Source organism: Megalobrama amblycephala, linkage group LG23, assembly GCF_018812025.1.
Source record: "Megalobrama amblycephala isolate DHTTF-2021 linkage group LG23, ASM1881202v1, whole genome shotgun sequence".
Taxonomy (NCBI): domain Eukaryota; kingdom Metazoa; phylum Chordata; class Actinopteri; order Cypriniformes; family Xenocyprididae; genus Megalobrama; species Megalobrama amblycephala.
This window is the reverse complement of record NC_063066.1, coordinates 24,365,736-24,386,910: the sequence shown is the minus strand read 5'-3', so window position 1 is coordinate 24,386,910 and position 21,175 is coordinate 24,365,736. Positions and strand designations below refer to the sequence as shown.

General features: G+C 35.6%; 2 protein-coding genes across 3 annotated transcripts in view; both read right to left on the bottom strand.

The window, feature by feature from the left end:
• Positions 1 to 5,434: 5,434 nt before the first annotated feature.
• On the bottom strand, positions 5,435 to 12,889 carry LOC125259304. Of its 2 annotated transcripts, none has more exons than XM_048176878.1 (6): positions 12,562 to 12,889; positions 11,203 to 11,273; positions 7,192 to 8,249; positions 6,928 to 7,083; positions 6,747 to 6,845; positions 5,435 to 6,062 (listed from the first exon to the last, which is right to left on the bottom strand). In XM_048176878.1, exons 3-6 carry the CDS (start codon positions 8,239 to 8,241, stop codon positions 5,778 to 5,780), a joined length of 1,590 nt encoding a protein of 529 aa, XP_048032835.1. In that variant the 5' UTR covers positions 8,242 to 8,249; positions 11,203 to 11,273; positions 12,562 to 12,889; the 3' UTR covers positions 5,435 to 5,777. The 2 variants fall into 2 exon arrangements, with proteins under 2 accessions (XP_048032835.1, XP_048032834.1); XM_048176877.1 differs by lacking the exon at positions 12,562 to 12,889 and adding an exon at positions 11,888 to 12,518.
• A 4,155-nt stretch (positions 12,890 to 17,044) lies between these two features.
• Positions 17,045 to 21,175, bottom strand: part of LOC125258934 (apolipoprotein B-100-like) — a 7,888-nt gene continuing 3,757 nt past the window's right edge. The window contains exon 6 of the mRNA XM_048176176.1: positions 17,045 to 17,173. Coding sequence (XP_048032133.1) covers positions 17,045 to 17,173 — 129 coding nt within the window. The remainder of the gene's footprint in view (positions 17,174 to 21,175) is intronic.

Here is a 21,175-nt window from a genome sequence, read left to right as displayed (position 1 = left end):
CTCATATTTAATCACAAAAATATTAATTTGTGATCCGAAGATGAAAGAAAGACTTACATGGTTGTATCAACATGAGGGTGAGTAATTACTGACAGAATTTTCATTTTTGGGTGAACTAACCCTTTCATTTTCATTTCTGATATTTAAAATCTTAAAGGGTTAGTTCACCCAAAAATGAAAATTCTGTCATTAATTACTCACCCTCATGTAGTTCCAAACCCATAAGACTTTCATTCATCTTCGGAACACAAATGAAGATCTTTTTGATGAAATCTTAGAGTTTTCTGTCCCTCCATAGACAGCTACGCAACTACCACTTTGATGCTTCAAAAAAATCATAAAGAGATCATAAATCTAATCCATATGAATTGAGTAATTTAGTCCACATTTTCTGAAGATAAAATCTCTTGTTATGATAAACAAATTGAATATAGGCTTTTATTTTAATCCTTAGACGTGTTTGTGGTTTAAAAATGACATGCTCACTCTTGCACATAGATGCAGCATAAAATGTAACATTGAACACTCTAATGTACACATAGTAACTGATTAAAAAAGAAATAACTATTTAAAGGGTTAGTTCACCCAAAAATGAAAATAATGTCATTAATTACTCACCCTCATGTCGTTCTACACCCGTAAGACCTTCATTCATCTTTGGAACACAAATTAAGATATTGTTGATGAAATCCGATGGCTCCGTGAGGCCTATTGCCAGCAATGTTACTGCACCTCTCAAGACCAATAAAGGTACTAAAAACATATTTGAAACAATTCATGTGAGTTCAGTGGTTCTATCTAAATATTATAAAGCGATAAGAATACTTTTTGTGCCCCAAAAAAACAAAATCATGAATTTTCAACAATATCTATATGGGCCGATTTCAAAACACTACATCATGAAGCTTCTGAGATTTTCTTTCGAATTAGTGATTTGGATCTCCTATAAAACGGCTAAACTGCTGAAATCACGTGACTTTGGTGCTCCGATCCACTGATTCGATTCGTAAAGCTCTGAAGCAGTGTTTTGAACTCGGCCCATATAGATATTGTTGAAAAGTCCTTATTTTGTTTTTTTGGCGCACAAAAAGTATTCTTATCACTTTATAATATTAAGATAGAACCACTGAAGTAGTCACAAGAACTGTTTCAAATATGATTTTAGTACCTTTATGGGTCTTGAGAGGTGCAGTAACATTGCTGGCAATAGGCCTCACGGAGCCATCGGATTTCATCAACAATATCTTAATTTGTGTTCCGAAGATGAGCGAAGGTCTTACGGGTGTAGAACGACATGAGGGTGAGTAATAAATGACATTATTTTCATTTTTTTGTGAACTAACTTTAAAATCAAATATAATCCAATGTGATTGGTCAAGCAGAGACTTCTTAGAAAGTCCTTGTAGTTTTTGTTGTAGTTTTTTTTTTTTTTTTTTACTATAAATTAAAAGGTTTCATATTATTTATTTGTTCACATGCATTGTTCCATTACATTTTGTCACCAAATATGGCAAGGTAAGTAATTAACAGGTTTTTACTGTAGCATGGTGAAATTAATTTACTTATAAAATTTAAGAACATTTTCTACAGTGCACAAAATGATACCGCTTCAAAGCAATGGCCCTGCATTTTCCACAGGATTATGCTCCACAGCTTTTCTTCACAGCTCTCTGCTTCACAAATTCATTGATAAATAAAAAGGAATTATGTGGCAAAGCTAACTACAGTGAGCTTCATAAGGCCAACCCTGTTGAAAAAAAAAAACAGCATATGCTGGTTAGGTATGTTTTGAAGCATGGCAGCTGGTTTAAGCTGGTCCTTAGTTGGTCCTTAGCTGGTCATGAGCTGGTTTAAGCTGCATGGTAAAATGATGGTCCTAAGCTGGTCCTAAAGCAATTGGCTCCAGCTCAGGACCAGCTTAAACCAACTCATGACCAACGGAGGACCAATATAAACCTGCTCAAACCAGCTGCCATGCTTCAAAACATACCTAACCAGGGGTGCGTTTCCCGTACATGTAACTCGCTTCACTACCATAGTACAGCATCGTTGAACAAATCAACTAGCTAGTAACGATTGTTTTCCCGAAACCATATTGTCGCAAACCTGACATTCAGCCATGTTGGTCAATGATGTCAAGCAGGTGGTGGAGTAATAACTTCTTTAAATGAATCAGTTTGAGATCGAATTAATGCTAGATTTTGTGCTATAAGTTATAGACATGGAATCTGAGGACTAATTATCACTTTTCTCAGTTATTTTGCTTTATTTCCAGATTCAATCCAGGCTCTGATTCAATCATAGGCTCTTTCTTACATACTAGAGTACGCACATGTGCACTTAAAATTTCTTGACAAACTAAAATATGTAAATCACATTTGTATATATTCGAAATAAAATATATACATTGTACTTAATGTCAGCTTGCTCATTTTGCTCAAGATAACGATTTATTAAGTCCATGTCATAAAAACAAGAAACTTTGCTTCTAACCACAGCTCGAGAGCCATTGCTTCAACCGCACAAGTTTGCGATGCAGTTTGCGAATGTTTGTTTGAAATATGGTTTCGGGAAACACCAAATCGTTGAACTATGTTAGTAACGATGGAGCTTGTGATGTTAGTTGGCTAAAAATGCTTTTGGCAAACGCACCCCAGCTGTTTTTGTTTTGATTTTTTCAACAGAGAAGACTGTACAGTTTACCTGCTATCCCCTCCAGTCATTGTCAAATTCATAGTCTAGATTTTGTCTGCTAATTGAATTTGGTTGTTTATGCCTCTTTTCTGACTCACTGCCTGTAGGTGACGTGCTATCACAGCTCACCCTTCACACTAATTTTCATGCATTCAGCACATGATTAGGTGCCATTTTTTAATTCACACATCCATCCAATAAGTGCCTCCTTTCCTTTGTCAGGAAGATGAATGAGGCCAGAACTGCATGGGATGCTCTTTCACAATCATTCAGCTTACATTTTAAAGAATAGGTGGAAAGATTGAAACATGGGATTTTAATTACATCAAGTAGTATAGCAGCTAGCACAGTATTTATGTAAATGATAACACAATCTACTAGTTATTATTGCATAATCAACACTTGACAGGTGGTCAGAACAATATACCTAAAGAAATAGATAAATGGACATAAATTTGATTTGAGTTAAAATGATTTATGTGAGAAGACTGAACAGTGCTAAATACAGGTGTAACATTTTAATTCTTTCAAATAAATGATATAAAATTGCATTAATTATCCTTGAAGTTTTAAATGGAAAAGGTTATATTAAAACCTTTGCTTAAAACATCATGTTTAAAGGGTTAGTTCACCCAAAAGTGAAAATTATATCATTAATAACTCACAAAATTTCTGTCATTAATTACTCACCCTCATGTCGTTCCACATCCGTAAGACCTTCGTTCATCTTCAAAACACAAATTAAGATATTTTTGATAAAATCCAGTGGCTCAGTGAGGCCTCCATTGCCAGCAAGTTAATTTCCTTTTTCAATGCCGAGAAAGGTACATACTGTAGCTTTGAAGCTTTACAAATCTTTTGTTTCTAATCAGTGGTTTGGAGCGCCAAAGTGCCAAAGTCACGTGATTTCAGTAAACAAGGCTTGAACTATGCATCATAAGTGTTTAGAAATTTCAGTGGTTCACGTTAGTTTGGCAGTTTGATACGCTCTCCAAACCACTGAAAGCTTTAAAGCTTCCTGAAGCAATGTTTTGAAATCGCCCAACACTAGATATTGTTGAATAAAGTCATTATTTTATTAATTTATTTATTTTTATAATTATATAAATATCATTTTTTCTTTATAATATTAAGGTTGCACCACTGTAGTCAAATGAACTATTTTAAATACGTTTTGAGTACCTTTCTGGGCATTGAAAAAGGAAATTATCTTGCTGGCAATGGAGGCCTCACTGAGCCATTGGAGTTTATCAAAAATATCTTAATTTGTGTTCTGAAGATGATTGAAGGTCTTACGGGTGTGGAACGACATGAGGGTGAGTAATTAATGACAGAATTTTCATTTTTGGGTGAACTAACCCTTCAAGTAAAAAAAAATAAAAAATAAAGTGAGATTAAAATTTTGATTTAAAAGCTGTCGCCGACAGGGCAAACATGCAGTATATGATAAAAAATTATGCTGAAATTTAACTGTGCTCTACATAATGTTTAAAGGTTTCTAATAGCAAGAGGAAGAGAGAAACCAATGCAAAGTAGTCAGAGGACACAAAAAAAGCTTGCCAAACTGTTGACTGATTTGTACTTCTTTTTTTTTTTTTTTTTTATTTGGAAAGATTATAACTACAACTACCTCATTGTTGCTATATTAAGGTATAAAGTGGTGCTAGATGAGAAAATCAGAATTAATAGCTTGACTCAGTCTGCAGAGCTCACTGCAGAGCGCTGAAGCACAGAGTTAGATTATTTGAACAGAGATTTACAGGGTTATGTAAAAAACGAACTGAAAGTTTGCTCATTTTTTAATGCCATATCATCTTTAATGATTCTTACAGAGTGAGAATTTACCATTTTATTTTGTGTTTGATCTCCATGCTACTTTGCACAGGGTTGGTCTGAAAAAGGACAATTAGATCCTCACATGTTTTATCATGACAGCAATTTGAGACATATTAAAATGCAGATGGCTGTTCTGTCACCAGTAATATGAAGCACTTAAGGGTGTGCGATATTAATGAGAGCTTATCTCCGATGAGTTACAGCTCACCAAAGGCGTCTGACTTAAATATGATAGATGGAGCATGCAGATACCGAATTACAAATTCCACCTCAGGAACTCTGAGTGACATAACTGCTAATGGCCAAGTTTGTTGTTTCATGTTTGTGTATGCTAATGTAGTATAATCATAATGATCTCATAATTTTAGCTGTAATTTCATGCCCAAATTATGCAATGTTGCTGTGTAAGTAAGCACAAGAATCCATCATAAAATGCAGAGCAAATTCTGACTGAATTGCATGAAATATAAATTTGAGAACCTGCTGAGGAAATGACATCAGTTTGATGTGAGTATATTTGAAAAGTCCTTTGAAGAATAATTTTGCTACAATGCTGAGACTTCCCAAAAGCAAACACTATTTTAATAAGGTTACACTGTAAAAAATATTACATGCTATCTGCTTAAAAAAATTATGGTAACAATATTACACGTATTATATTTGAGTAGATTTTAAGGTTGTTTTTTTTAGTGAAATTTACCCAAATAAATTAAGTAAAAATTCCTAAATTATTTAGCCTATGGCACATGATGAATTTAATATTATTAGTGGAATGTGCTTTTTTAATTTAAGTTGTCTCACAAATAAATCAAGCAGAATTTACTCATTTGTATGAATGAAATTTACTTAATTATAACATTTACTGTTTTTTTCAGGTTAAGATAATAATGAATACATAATGCACTTTTTGTTATCAAACATGCTTTTAATCTTTCTTTTTTTTGCACAAATAAAACAAATCTGTATAAAATGTAAGTCAGCAGTTTTAAGATATGAAAATAAAATTAAAAAATGCCAACATTTTCCATGAGAAAGATCATTTTGTAAAACTTGTGCATACAAATTTGTATGCAACATTTTTCTGTTAGAAAAGTCACATTATGGACTAAAACTTGAGAATAACTTGTAGCAAGACTTTGTAAAACATTTGTACTTTCTGAAAGCTTGTATGTAGAACAATATTAAACGTTCATCAATCAATGCAGTTTACTTTTCACCAGAACTTGGTAATAATGCATTGTCTCAATCTAAGTCATGAGTTTGTTTTTAAGTGTTAGTATTTTTGGTGAAAACTTGCAAACATCCAGTTCCAAGAAGAGCTTCTGAAAGGCCTCAAAAGTGTGCCTAAGTTCTTTCGGGTAGGTGAGGTTAAGTGCATATGTGAGTCCAAGAAGAACAGCACAGGCTCTTGCCAGATTTTCCAAGCCAGCCATGACTTGCACCCCCTCCAAGATGATGCTGAAATCCTCCTGATAATCCCTCTTGCAGATGGCAATTTTCATTATGTGCTGCAGGATATCTCCATTGTCACACTGTAAAATAAACATTAAATAAGTATTCTTATCTTGTCCATCTCATTAGAAGTCTGTCCATAATTATAAAGTTAATTTGTGTACGTTGTAAAACAAACACTTTCAAAAAATAAAAAATCTTATAACAGCTTAAAAAGACAACTACAAGCAAACCATTATAGTTTATTTTCTTTGTAATCACTGACACATAAAAATATTGTGTTTCAGTGGACCACAAAGACTGTCACAATAACATAAGTACAGTTTCAGCAATGTCAGAGGGTGTATTCAGGAAGAAAAAAATAAATTAAAATTACATTTAGTGACACTATTGTAGGGGTAGGGTTAAATTTTGATGGTCCACTATAGACATTCTACTACCTGTAAGTAACTACATGTCAACTAACTCAGAGTATTAGTAGACTGCTAGGTTAGGGTTAATAGATTAGTTAACATGTAGTTGCAGTTACTTATAGTCAGTAGAATGTCTAAAGTGGACCATCAAAATAAAGTGTTACCTTTTTTCATATAGTGGCTGACAAAAAATCTATTTTGTGTTAAATATTTTCACATTAGCTTTATATAATTTAATTGAAAAAAAAAAGATTGTTTAAGTTGCATTTCTATTTTTTTTTTAAATAAAAACAATGTACAAATACATTTCTCAAAACACCATAAATATATAGAATAATTGTAGTCACTTGCATTGTACTCTTGGATGAGGTCATCCTCTTTTTCACCCAGATAAAAAATCAAGCAACGGAGGACAACGTCTCTCATCATGTCGATGTTTTTATCAGGATTCTGATGTGACAAAAGTTTGTAAATTAGCGTCACCCAAATTATTTTAATTTTTTTATAATAATAATTGATGTTATGAAAGTACCTGCATCATGGGTTCAATTTTCTCCTTTAAAGTCCGGCCCAGTAGTCCTCCTCTGCAAGTGAATATGGCCAAAAGTTTAGGAGTGTAGAAGTCCAACATCTTCATAAATTTTGGTTCTAGGTGCAGAGTGGTGATTCTCCTAAATTCTTCATTAATCTGAAAAAAAATAAATAAATAAATAAAACAGGTAAATATTGACTATGGATATGTTCAGCACATAACTACATTTTTGTCTGTGATGGTGTTTCATGACAATTTTTTTACCTGGAGAAGGTCAAATAGAGCAGGCCAGCGATCTTTGAATTCTGCAACACTGGGACAAAGTTCAACCACCTCATGTCTTCGGAGAGCAAAGGTTTTTGACATTTTTTCGTTGACCACAATGGTATTGTCCCTCTTTTTCACTTCAGTCAGTAGATCAACTCTCTCTTGTTCCAAACTTTCCTGATTTTCCCCAGCTGGGTAAGGTGGTAGATAATTCACTTCTGCCTTACGAGGTTTTTTGACATTTTTGGCAGGCTTCCTGTCCTCAGGGTTCTTCTTTTTCAATGTGTTGCATGCAACTTCAGGACAACCAAACTTGCTGAGTCGTCTTCTGTAATCAGCCATCTTGTACTTCAGGCTCATTTGCCAGCCATGAAAGCCAGATAAAGAGCCTGGTTCCTTCAGACATGGGTATTTTCGGATCAGTGCTTCAGTCACACTTGCAATCTGCATCCCAGAAGGATATGCTGTGTAGGTGTACATAGCCTTAACTAAATGCTCATTGATATCCCTCTTCACAGTTTGGACATTTAGAAGGCTACCATCTGTCTTGTAACTCTCCATAGCCTTTTTGAGCACCATCTCTACTTCTGGAGAAAAAGATGGGATAGGGAAGTCATCAGGCCATGGCAACCTGCTTGTGGTACTTTGTGGGGGGGCAATGATGACTGTTTCTACAGAAGAAGTGAATGTGGATTCACATGGGACAGCGTCATCAACTGAACATGCAGTAGAAATAGAAGATTCTTCATCTGCTGACAGTGATGTACTGGCACTGAGGTTTCCTTCACCTTCTGCAAACAGTGTTAGAACAATGGGAGAAGAGAATACAACTTTGATAGTATCTTTGTGCTGAATTTGGTCAGTGGATGTAAGGGTAAAGAAGTCGTTGAAGTCAGCATCTTTATACTGAAGAGAGAAATCATCAGTGATATTAAATTCCTCCTTAACAGCTTTCCTCAGTTCATCCAAAGTTTTTGGGATTCCTGAGGGAAGGATTAACTTCCTGATTTCCTGTTCAATAAGAACTCTTAGTGCTGCAGGGTCCATGCTGTCATCTGAAAGTCAAAAAAAAAAAAAAAAAAAATATATATATATATGTATATGAAGTAAGAGCAAAAAACCAAACAACTATTGACCTAAAGTTACAAACCACAAAATGTAAACCATTTAGGGATATCTGTAGATAAAATCCAATGTCGTAACTTTCCATCATTGCCATTCTTGTATTCATGGATCTTAGGCTTAACATTATTTGTACAAGAGGCAGTCAGGCATTTAATGTTTGCTCAGCCTGACCATTTAATAAGAACAGCAGATATGATGTTTCAGTGTGACCAAGCGGTTTTGACCTAAACAATAAGCGGCCAGAGGATACCAATCACAAAGTGCCTTAAACTCAACAAGACGCACATCCCCACTTGACTGAAGATAGTAAGATCTCAGATGTTCATCATACAAAGCACTGAAAGTCTTAACAATGAAACTAATACTTTTGTCCAAAATGACAATCTGCATAATTTCAGCAAAGTCAGGTAAACCTCCAGTGCAGCCATAAGGCAGAATCATCCCCACTTTGTATACTGTTCCGCAGTAAGTCACTGAAGTGGTTAAAGGGACACTTGCTTGATTTGAAATGTTTCTTATGGCCTGCTGTACATCCACATGCAGAAGCTCCAATTGCATATTGGAAACTTTATTCACATACAATGAAGTCTTCTCAGGACTGGCATGCAAGTGGTAACCAATCATTAGTTGATGCCTTGTAGCAAGGGACAGCAATACATTTTTGAAATTTGACGTATGTCTCACTACACGCTTGAAAAAGCTATGCTTAGATTCAAAACGTATGGTCCAAAGTCCAACTACTGGACCAAAACACTCAATCAACTGAGGATAATGCTCCAAGAAGTGGTGTTTTGGGAGCAGTCTTTCATGTGGGAAAAGTTCAAGAAATTGATGCCGATGTTCTGAAATTTTTGAGTCCAGATAACCGATAGTTTCTGCAGTGTGGACAGGTGACACGACCAGTTCAACAATGTCTTTTAAAGTCATGAGAATTTGCCAAGCAGGTTCACCTAAAGGTACCTTGGACCCAATCAAGAATGGCAGAAGTCGGATAAGAGCCCAGTTCTCATGCATATTGCCCCCTACACTTCGACGTTTGGCAAAATTTTCAGGTATTGTGTGAGGGCTATTTGTTTTGTCCGTCCATTTGTAGGGAAATAAAGCAATTGCCTCATTGAGTTCACTTAAAGTGAAATATTTCTTCTTTACAAGAACAGAGAGGCACAGTGCTAGCTCCACAGGAATGACACCTTCAAATAAGTCATGGGCTATGTCTGGGGGATAGCCAGTAGTAAAGTGAAAATGCTTCAGTTTGTTGGTCAACGGACAAACCTTTTTGACACCATAGCAATGGGTCAGTGTAGGATGTTCATTCACAGTCTGAACATGGCTTGCATAATCTTCTCTAGTTCTTGGAGGAAAAGCACCTGATCTCACTTCCTTTTCCTGGAATTCAGCATGGTGGCCAAGGCAGAATCGACAGATATAATCTGCATTAAAACTTTCAACTAAACCACCAACAGCATGGGCACCAAGGTTGTCTGCTACAACATTAAGCACAGTCCCTTTGATGTTTTTTCCGTATCTAGCAATAAAAACCCCTTCTTGTTCCAATGTACAAAGGTCATTCAAAAGATGTTCTAAGATGACATCATATCCAAATCTCCTTACATCTTCAGCTTTGCTGAGAACAGCCAAATGTATCGATGTAAGAGCAGATCGCAATTCTGGTGGCATATTTGCCAAAAGCCAATAAACTGCAGTGATTTTGTGCTTTTTCTTGGAAGTTCCAAGTGGATTGCACACCTCAAAGTCATCAACATATAATATCAGAGATATTTTCATCTCATCCTCGGCAAAAAAAATGTTTTCAGTGAAATATTTGCCTTGAACAAAAGAGTCGAATGTTGATGGGACACTTGAACACTGTGGAGATGTTTCCAAGCTTATGTGCTTGTTATTCAACACCTGTTGCAAGGTCTGGAGAATAGGTACATACTGATAGGATCTACTTTCAGCAGCATCCAAAATATATTCCACAGGTTCAACAACCTTAAAATTGTCCTTAAAATATTGTCTTCTCTTGAAAGAAGTGCCAAGGGGACCTTTTTCATCTAGTGCTGTCCTTATGGGGTTAACCTTACAAAGTTCATCAACGAACTCACTGATACTATCTTCACTGAGAAAACAGTTATTCTTTCTTAAATTTGAATCAACAATGTTTCGCACATCTTGGCATGGCGTCAGAGAAGAAATAAACTGGAGCTCCCCTACCAAATTATCAATACATCTAGCAGAGACATTATAAACACTCTCCAGCTTCAACAGTAACAGGGCTAATTTATTAAGAATTGTTAGTGACACGTTTGGAATCTGGTCATCTGGAATCTGGTCATCGCTTTCTCCAGTGATTCCTTCTGAATCCTGACAGTGTGGATCAGGAGCAAATGAATGATGCCTGGACTTGCTTAACACAATCACCTCAGCCTTAAAATCATTGGTAGAATGAGGATTGTGTTTTCTGCTTTTGTGTGTCACAAAAGTCCCATAAACGTTTGTCTTAAAATCACACCCAGAAAATACACATTCTACAGTTTCGTAACTCCTGAGGTGTTGACCTAAATGTTGAAAATAGTCCTTTTCAGAAGAATGTGGTGTATTACAAATGTTACAGTTAAAGGAAATTACTGCCCCTGGCTCCAAAGTGTCTTCATTTAAATGATTCCTACTTAGATGTGTGCGAAGGGCACCATGCGTCTTGAAAGAGCATGGACAATTGTAATGTGGGCAAGGTATAGTATGGCTATGGGTAAATGGCTCATGCTGTAGTCTGTAGTGCCTCAAAAGAGCTCCTTTTGAAGATGCTGTCAATTGGCAAACCTTGCACTGCCACACCATGATTTCAAAAGGCACCACTTGCACTGAAAATACATGAATGCTTACAAAGACACCGCTACAAGGATCCTCACGTTGCTGAATGCTTAAGACACTGCTACAAGGAGCCTCACGTTGATCTGTAAAGAAAAAAAAAATTTAATTATAGAATATTTTATTTATGCAAAGCTTACACTTTTTTAAACAAGTGTAAAATGTCAGTGTAATGTACAATAATGAACCTTTTTAATTGCAACATTTTTAAAAGTTATAATTAATTTCAGTTCAATTAGATATTTTCACCTCAAACATGATTACAATAATCTGTTAACCTGCACCGCCCTTTAACACAAACTTATAGCATACCAAATTAAAATAGATATAAGTTAGTTTATTAAGCCTTTGGGCTAGAAGGCTAATGTGGTCTCATTTTAACATTTCAGTTTGCTTCAATTTGTAATTAGAATCATAAACAAATACAAAAAAAGTTAAGGCTGTCTTATAAATGTTTTAGAAATTATTTTTCATAAAATGTATTTTTAATAACCAAATTAAATTGACCTTGTTGAGGTTTAGAAACACAATGCAGCTAAAACATGTCTGACAAAGTTATATTTCAAATTAATTAATTTATAAATCGCAATGCTACAGATTAAATTTGCTCCACAGTTACGATACATATTCTGTAATCTGGTATGATATACTACATAATTTAACATTACATTAAAAATACACTATATTCTTATAAACATACCCGAGATGGTTTGCAGAAAAAGATAATATCTTCACGATCATGGTCACGACTGCTGGCTGTTTTAGTCATGGTTTTAGCGTTTTAGCCAGAGAATTTCTACACGAGGTCGAGGATATTTGCGGGAGAGTCTACTTCTATGAACGAGTTGGGACATCGCGTACAGAATACTGCAAGAGAGGGCGCCATCTGGCTTCGAGTATGAACGCAATATTACATCGTGCCATCTGTATTATTATATATTTTTTTAATTATTATTACTCTTCTCTAGAAGATTATTTTTAAATTGTCATACATTATTATATTTCGAAAGACGTAATTTGAAGGTTTAAAAAGTTACATCTATTAATCTTCCCAATATCAAGCTTACCGATGGCCTATGGAGAATATAACGTTAGCACATTGACGACGATTTATTTTAGCAATCAATATTCTAGCCACAGCACAAGCATGTGGTGGTGTTGTACACACTGGAGATAAGACAATCGTTCACAGTTTCGCAAGTCATATAATTTGTTTTCGTTGATTTAAGACAACTCATCTCATCTATTTTGCCTTATAGGCATCGGCATGACAACTAAAATATGCGACCTCAGCGATGCTACTGAACAAGAGTGAACATAACTGGTCTATGAAAGAGCTTTAAGAAATAATGAGAAGCATAGTTATAAGCTTACCTCTTATGTGATTGACGTTCGACCCCTCCGCCAAAAATGTCTTCTGATCACTGCCGTTCACTTTCAAATGGTGTCTCTAACCGCATAATTGAACCAATTCTCTTAAAATAAATCGGTGAAATTTTTCTTAATTTTATTAGTTTATTTTACTCAAATTAAGCCTAAAAATTGCACACATTTTCTTAAATAAAAGAGGAAAACGTATCTCTTGGTTTTATTAGTGAAATCTTCTTAATATATTCTATCAAACACAAAACCACAATTTCAATAATGAAATGTACCCATTATATTTAATTATCACGTTATTTTTTTTAATGAAAATTACAAGACCCATGATTCATTTTTTACAGTGTAGCCAAAGAAAATAGTTATCCAAAATCCTCAACTGGCATTTCAAAGCTCACAAAGGAGTGTGAAAAATGATGCCTGAATACCACAAAGCTCACAATAATTCTTCTATTAGAGTATCTTAATTGAAATTTGGCCCATTTCTTAGGCAGCTGGTAATTCCCGTAATAAATATTCTTATTTCAATTGATAGTGTTATTTAGATTTCTTCAGTAATTAAAGACACTTTTAGATCTTGCACAATGGGTACCTTATTTAAAAGGTGAAGCTGAGGGTAACATAATGTGCTGTGATATGTGCATCTGTTGATAAAGGAAGACTTGTGTGTGTGTCAAGCCTTCTGTTGGTCTATTCTAGAATTTTCTCATTATAGTCTCACATCTGGTATCAATGGCACAAGGCCAGACACACACACGCCAGGGGGAGACATAAGCAGTGAGTTTACCAAACCACTAAAGGTCCTGTCAAACTAGTTCTACATATAAAATAAAAACAATGGGGCAGGTTTACAAAACGAGTGTGTCTATTTGCATATTATTTCACCAAAAATACCTGCATCTTAATTACTAACCACTAAAGTATCTTGTCACAAGATTGACAATTGCAGCATCCAAAAAGTGTTGGAGAAAGAAAGAAAGAAAGAAAGAAAGAAAGAAAGAAAGAAAGAAAGAAAGAAAGAAAGAAAGAAAGAAAGAAAGAGAAAGAAAGAAAGAAAATCTTCTTTTATATTTGACTCAAAAAAGAAAGCTATATACATTTGGATTGGCATCTGGGTGAGTAAATGATGGCAGAACTATCAAAATGACTAGTAAAGGTCTTATAAATCATATAAACTTCAATGTTTAATTGTTCAACTAACCATTTGGCTCTTGTTGATCTTTACAAAAAGAAACAAAAATGTGTTCATTGTGCACAATTTTGTATGTCTCAGAAACCAATATTTGCATGTGGGACAAATATAGGAAGTCAGTTCTTACCACATTTGCCAGTTATTTCTGCACACTGACGCAGAAACATATCACACTGCTGTTTATCTGTGTGCCACAGTTCTCAGGATCCCAGGGCAAAGAGAAGAGTGCGAAGAGTGAGTCACCTGCTTCTGTACAGTATGTTCAATATGCATGTTTGGCTCTAACCAGTGGACAACTTATATGCATTTCAAAGCAAAACCATGTGAAAAAAACATTCTACAGGTGTATTTTGCACAAATATCATGAATTATATGCATTCATAAATATCATTACGTTTTTGGTGGAGTCACTCTACAGAACATTTTTCAGTCTACCCAAAATTAAATGAATAGTGAACACTGAAAAAAAAAATGTTATCAAGTCATCGCATGTCTGAATAGAGTAACAAATGCGACATAGACATTAGTGTCAAGTGCATGCATTGTTGCTTATACTGTATATATTAGGGCTGGGTATTGACACAATTTTCACAATTAGATTTCTATTCACATGCTTGCGATTCGATTTAAGATTTCAATTCGATTTGATTCGATTCAATATCGATTATTTTGGATGTAGTATATCACAGTACATGGCAAAGAGGAAAAAAAAATCTCTCAACGCTGTAAACTACACATGGGAGTCAGTTGGTATATTTTTATATTGAAAGTTCAAATTAATTATTTATATACAAACACAAATTACACTCAATTATGTTTTTTTTTTTTTTAAATAATAAATAAAGTTTAGAATTACATAATCATATTTCTACTCCAATTCGTTTTTTTTTTTTTTTTTTTTTTTTTTTTTTAAATAAACATTTAAATCGTGGCTATCATAACTGATTTATTCAAACATGCATTAAATACTGAAGAACATTATAATGAATATGTAACGGTGTATAGCTATATTTATCAGAATGCTGCTTTCAAGAGTTAATTTTCTAGCTGACTAATAAGTTTATGGTCACTGAATGTTTTTCTGAGGTAAATGTGACGTTACGTGACATTGTTTACAAGCTGTTTTATTGACATCTTTCCGAGGTTGAAGCACTGATTGAGCTATTACACGAGACATGATATGGATTTTGGTAAATTGTACTGTATCTTTTAACATACCTTCAGATGTTTATTCATGTTTATTTCGCGCTATAACTGGTATTAAAGCGGAGGAGAGGATGTTCACATGCGGTCCGTGCTGCCGCCTCTCTTTAACTGAGGCGCTACAGTGATGTCACGCCACATTAAACAGCGCCAAAACGGTATTTATTTTTTTGAATCTCATAATAAGAATCTCATAATAAGAATGTCATTTGAAATCTGAGACTTGCTTCATATCAAAACTAACAAAGCACAAAGATTATTGTGATTTATTGGATGGGAGGCGCGCTACATGTTCTGTTCATTCATCAATTGAAAACAGACTAATCGATTCTTGGGATTTAATAATCGATATCGGTTCTTAAAAATGAGAATTGTTTAAAATCGAGAAATCTATATTGTTTACCCAGCCCTAGTATATAAGGTGAACTGGATTTCACCAAGTGCACCATGTTCCTGGATCAACATCTTTGTTGATCCTGAAACAACATTCCAATCAACCAATCAGATTTGAGGGACAAGTTTACAGTTTATGTCAAGGCTTACAACCAGGGTTAGGTGCTTCTACATCAGTGTAATTCACCTATAATTTCCCTATGATTTTAGGGATAACTTATGGGTAGAGTTAGGTATAGGGGTAGGGATAGGGTTAGGACTAAATTTCTGGACAGGAATGTTATTCCAAGATCAACAAAATATCCAGGAACATGTCTTACTTGGCAAAATCATGGTGACCCTGCCAGTATACAGTATACTGTATACCTACACACCCCTGTTAAAACAGCTATTTTTTGATGTAAAAATGAAGTAAAGAAAATTCATATCAGAACCTTTGCACCATTAACGTAAAAATTACAACCTATGCAATGCCACTGAAAACCAAAGTGACACATTTTAGAGAAAAAAATGAAAATAAAACTTCAAAACAACATAAATCAAGTGTATAGCGTTAGTTCTGGCAGGTCACGTTAGTCAAGCTCGCATCAGCTGACGCTCAGCTGATTCACACTGACCTATAGGAATATGACGCTTATCACCACATTCATATATATATATATATATATATATATATATATATATATATATATATATATATATTAGTCCATTCCGTATTATCAGCAGCTTTATTGTTTTGTTTTGCGCACAAAATGTATTCTTGTCGCTTCATAACATTAAGGGTGAACTACTGCAGTCACATTGACTATTAACGATGTCTTTACTACCTTTCTGGACCTTGAATGATGGTAATTATGTTGCTTTCTATGGGGGATAAAAAAACCTCTAGGATTTCATCAAAAATATCTTAATTTGTGTTCTGAAGATGAACAAAGGTCTTATGGGTTTGGAACGACATGAGGGTGAATAATTAATGACAGAAATTTCATTTTTGGGTGAACTAACCCTTTAAACTAACTATAACCTTATCCCTAAAACCAAGTCTTTACCCTCAAACAGGGCTTTAAAGGGGTCTCAGAAATTAAGGCCAAAATGTCCTCACTTTACTCTCTTTGTCCTCACTCCGATGATTTAAAACTCAAACTGGTCCTCACAAAGATAGTTGTACAAGTACACACACATGTTGGGAAATGTCGTGTTTTAAGGGAACATTCCAGAGACATAATGATTTTTTACTGTACAAACTGTACACACACACCGTATAGAAATTAGCACTATTATCAGTTTTTAAGATTTGCCAATAAAATATATGGCATGATATGTATCATATATATCAGTGGTTCCCAAACCTGTCCTGGAGGACCCCCAGCACTGCACATTTTGGATGTCTCTCTCATCTAACACACCTGATTCAACTCATCAGCTCATTAGCAGAGACTGCAAGACCAGAAGTATGTGTGTCAGATAAGGGCGACATACAAAATTTGCAGTGCTGGGGGTCGTTCAGGACAGGTTTGGGAATAATATATATATATAAATCCTAAAAATATAAAATAATAACATTGTGCTGCTGTTAACAAAAACTTAATACAGAACAAACAAGCAAGTGCTCTAATCCTTGGTCCAGCAGATGGCTGTAGGGTTAAGCATTTGAATACTAATGTCCCCCTGGTCCATTTTAACCTTCTCTTAGTCACGGCCCAGTTCTGCTGCTCCCTTCTGGATGGAGCTTTTTCTCACAAGTTCTGTTTGCTCTGGATTGTCAGATCTGCTCACATCTTCTGGCCCTAGTTCTTGTACCTCAGCACAGCACAGAGCCTATAGTCATGGATTGTTGAGTAGAATAACAACATCGGCGCTGCTTTTGACATCTGCAGTAAATGCTGTTTCCTCATGGGTTAAAACACAGAACACAGCCTGTAAATAGTTTCACAGAGATGTACATCAATATCCACGGTGGCTGATATCGATTTAACGTGTCTGGTGTAAAGGTGAGTGAAAGGCTTGGGCATTTCAACACCTCAGTCTCAATCTCATGCACACTAGAAGTTGAAGGATAGCTGTGTTTGCTGACCTTACACGTCAATCTCTTTTTTCTGTAGATGTTGCAGCTTCTCGTCCGCACTGCTGAATTAAGTATTAACCATGTCTCTTGCTGTTTTCCAGTAGCTAGAAAGCATATCTGCCCAAGGAGCTGCAGTTTAGGGGAGAAGGGTTGACTAATGCACCTATCTTGTGCTCTCCTGCGCTCTTTAAATGGTTGACAAGATGAATCACATCATTCTCGGTGCAGCACTCTAAATGAAAAGCAGGTTTAATTTTGTGAAGCTAGGGAGAACGGCTCTAAAAGTGACTCTTACTGCATAGGAAATGGAACATGATGCCTAATTTTAAGTGGCTGGAATCCCTTACTGGAAAACAGCTTCACTGCATGTTCTTCTGTTTTCCTGCTCTTTATATGAGGTTTGCAGTAGTTTTCAAGGGCAAATACAACTTATGCTCTAGCAAAAACATGCTGTTGATAGCACGATAAATAATTTTGACACGTCCCTCAGTTTGAACAAGAAAAGAAAATTGTGTGAAAAGCATACAAAGTATATATAAAAGGTTTAAAAGTAGATATGGAAAGCTCAAATTTGTTGAAGCACTTAACTTTCATTTGAAGTGGAAATTCTTTTCTAGGTATATAAACTTCTGATGGAGTTTGCTCCATCTAAAATAATGCTGTACGGATAGCCTTCCTGGCACCCATGCACAGAAATGTGAAATTTAGACTTTATATTATCAACATAAAATCTGGGACATTTTGCATCTTAAATATGGAATACCCTACACCACTTTTAAAATCTGAACTGATTTCACACAACAAACTCACACATATAACATAAAATGAAATAAAACTTAAATATTAGTTGTTACTCTTTATCTCCTAATATTATGTCTTAGTAAGATGATATATACAGGTGTTGGTCATATAATTAGAATATCATCAAAAAGTTGATTTATTTCACTAATTCGATTCAAAAAGTGAAACTTGTATATTATATTCATTCATTACACACAGACTGATATATTTCAAATGTTTATTTCTTTTAATTTTGATGATTATAACCAGGGCTTGACATTAACTTTTTTGCTCACCAGCCAATGTGGCTAGTGGTTTTCCAAAGTTACTAGCCACTCAGCATTTTCACTGGCCACAATTTTGCTGTTGGGAAATTACATTTTATATGATTAAAGTTGACTCTGGCATGCTTAAATTACTTGATTTTGAGTCATTTTACTTGATTTACAAGATTTAAAACCCTTTCAAACTTACAAATGCAGATTGACCACCCAAATCAAGACTACATTGTATATATCAGGTATGTACAGTTATTTTTGTTAGGCTATATAAAAAGAACAAAGAAGCAAATTACAAATAGTAATTTAAAAAATATATATTTTTCAGATACATATGTTTATTTAGCATACATGTAGGCCTATACATGTATTTAACATTTTTTGATGTTTGATTAACATTAATGACAGAGGGGTATTTATTTGGGGGCTGCTGAATGCATGGACATCATATACTGACACATATCCAGTTTTTACCCACCTGTTTACGTCCACTTAGCCGTAAGCCATAGCCGACTGTATTCATGCGAGATACTCCACACGATGCATTTTGACATCTGTGTGTGCGTGTATTCAGGCGCAAGGAGAACTGAATCGCACGCGAGCGCTTCTGTTGTGTCATTTAGCGCGATTCCGCCTATCCCACCTTCACTAACCGCAAGTTAATCGATAAAGAATTGTGACTGAATTGTAATTTTGTGGTACGACGAGCTTGGCTACTTTTCATTTGGCTGTAGGCTGAAATTATATTCAACCCGCCAAAGTGGCTAGTGGGAGTGGCTGTCTTACCCGCCACAGATGAAATCTACCCGCCACAGCTGAAATCTACCCGCATTTGGCGGGTTGGCGGGTGTTAATGTCAAGCCCTGATTATAACTGACAACTAAGGAAAATCCCAAATTCAGTATCTCAGAAAACTAGAATTTTACTTAAGACCAATACAAAGAAAGGATTTTTAGAAATCTTGGCCAACTGAAAAGTATGAACATGAAAAGTATGAGCATGTACAGCACTCAATACTTAGTTGGGGCTCCTTTTGCCTGAATTACTACAGCAATGCGGTGTGGCATGGAGTCGATCAGTCTGTGGCACTGCTCAGGTGTTATGAGAGCCCAGGTTGCTCTGATAGTGGCCTTCAGCTCTTCTGCATTGTTGGGTCTGGCATATTGCATCTTCCTCTTCACAATACCCCATAGATTTTCTATGGGGTTAAGGTCAGGCGAGTTTGCTGGCCAATTAAGAACAGGGATACCATGGTCCTTAAACCAGGTACTGATAGCTTTGGCACTGTGTGCAGGTGCCAAGTCCTGATGGAAAATGAAATCTGCATCTCCATGAAGTTGGTCAGCAGCAGGAAGCATGAAGTGCTCTAAAACTTCCTGGTATATGGCGGCGTTGACCTTGGACCTCAGAAAACACAGTGGACCAACACCAGCAGATGACATGGCACCCCAAACCATCACTGACTGTGGAAACTTTACACTGGACCTCAAGCAACGTGGACTGTGTGCCTCTCCTCTCTTCCTCTAGACTCTGGGACCCTGATTTCCAAAGGAAATGCAAAATTTACTTTCATCAGAGAATATAACTTTGGACCACTCAGCAGCAGTCCAGTCCTTTTTGTCTTTAGCCCAGGCGAGACGCTTCTGACGCTGTCTGTTGTTCAAGAGTGGCTTGACACAAGGAATGCGACAGCTGAAACCCATGTCTTGCATACGTCTGTGCGTAGTGGTTCTTGAAGCACTGACTCCAGCTGCAGTCCACTCTTTGTGAATCTCCCCCACATTTTTGAATGGGTTTTGTTTCACAATCCTCTCCAGGGTGTGGTTATCCCTATTGCTTGTACACTTTTTTCTACAACATCTTTTCCTTCCCTTCGCCTCGCTATTAATGTGCTTGGACACAGAGCTCTGTGAACAGCCAGCCCTCTTTTGCAATGATCTTTTGTGTCTTGCCCTCCTTGTGCAAGGTGTCAATGGTCGTCTTTTGGACAACTGTCAAGTCAGCAGTCTTCCCCATGATTGTGTAGCCGACAGAACTAGACTGAGAGACCATTTAAAGGCCTTTGCAGGTGTTTTGAGTTAATTAGCTGATTAGAGTGTGGCACCAGGTGTCTTCAATATTGAACCTTTTCACAATATTCTAATTTTCTGAGATACTGAATTTGGAATTTTCCTTAGTTGTCAGTTATAATCAAAATTAAAAGAAATAAACATTTGAAATATATCAGTCTGTGTGTAATGAATGAATATATTATACAAGTTTCACTTTTTGAATGGAATTAGTGAAATAAATCAACTTTTTGATGATATTTTAATTATATGACCAGCACCTGTAAATGTTTAGTTTTGTGTTCAAAGCTCTGTTTATCATGGGGGCAAAACATATAATGCAATGCAAAATCAGTAAAATCAGTAAAGATTTCATAACAAAAAGAAACATGTACCACAGTCTGAAAGGGATGTTTTTAGAATTAAACTAAAAAGCCCTTTACTTGCTAAAAAAGTATAAACAAAGGCATGTAGTATGTGTACAACAGGTTTTTCAGCACAGTTTTTTTTTTTATCACGTTTAGCGGTTTATCATGTTTTTTCATTTTAACTATAATTTAGACCCCTTAGAAATGTGTGTATCATATATCATTTATGATATAGTAGTCTTCATCATAGAGTTAAATGCTAAAAAAAAAATCAATGGATC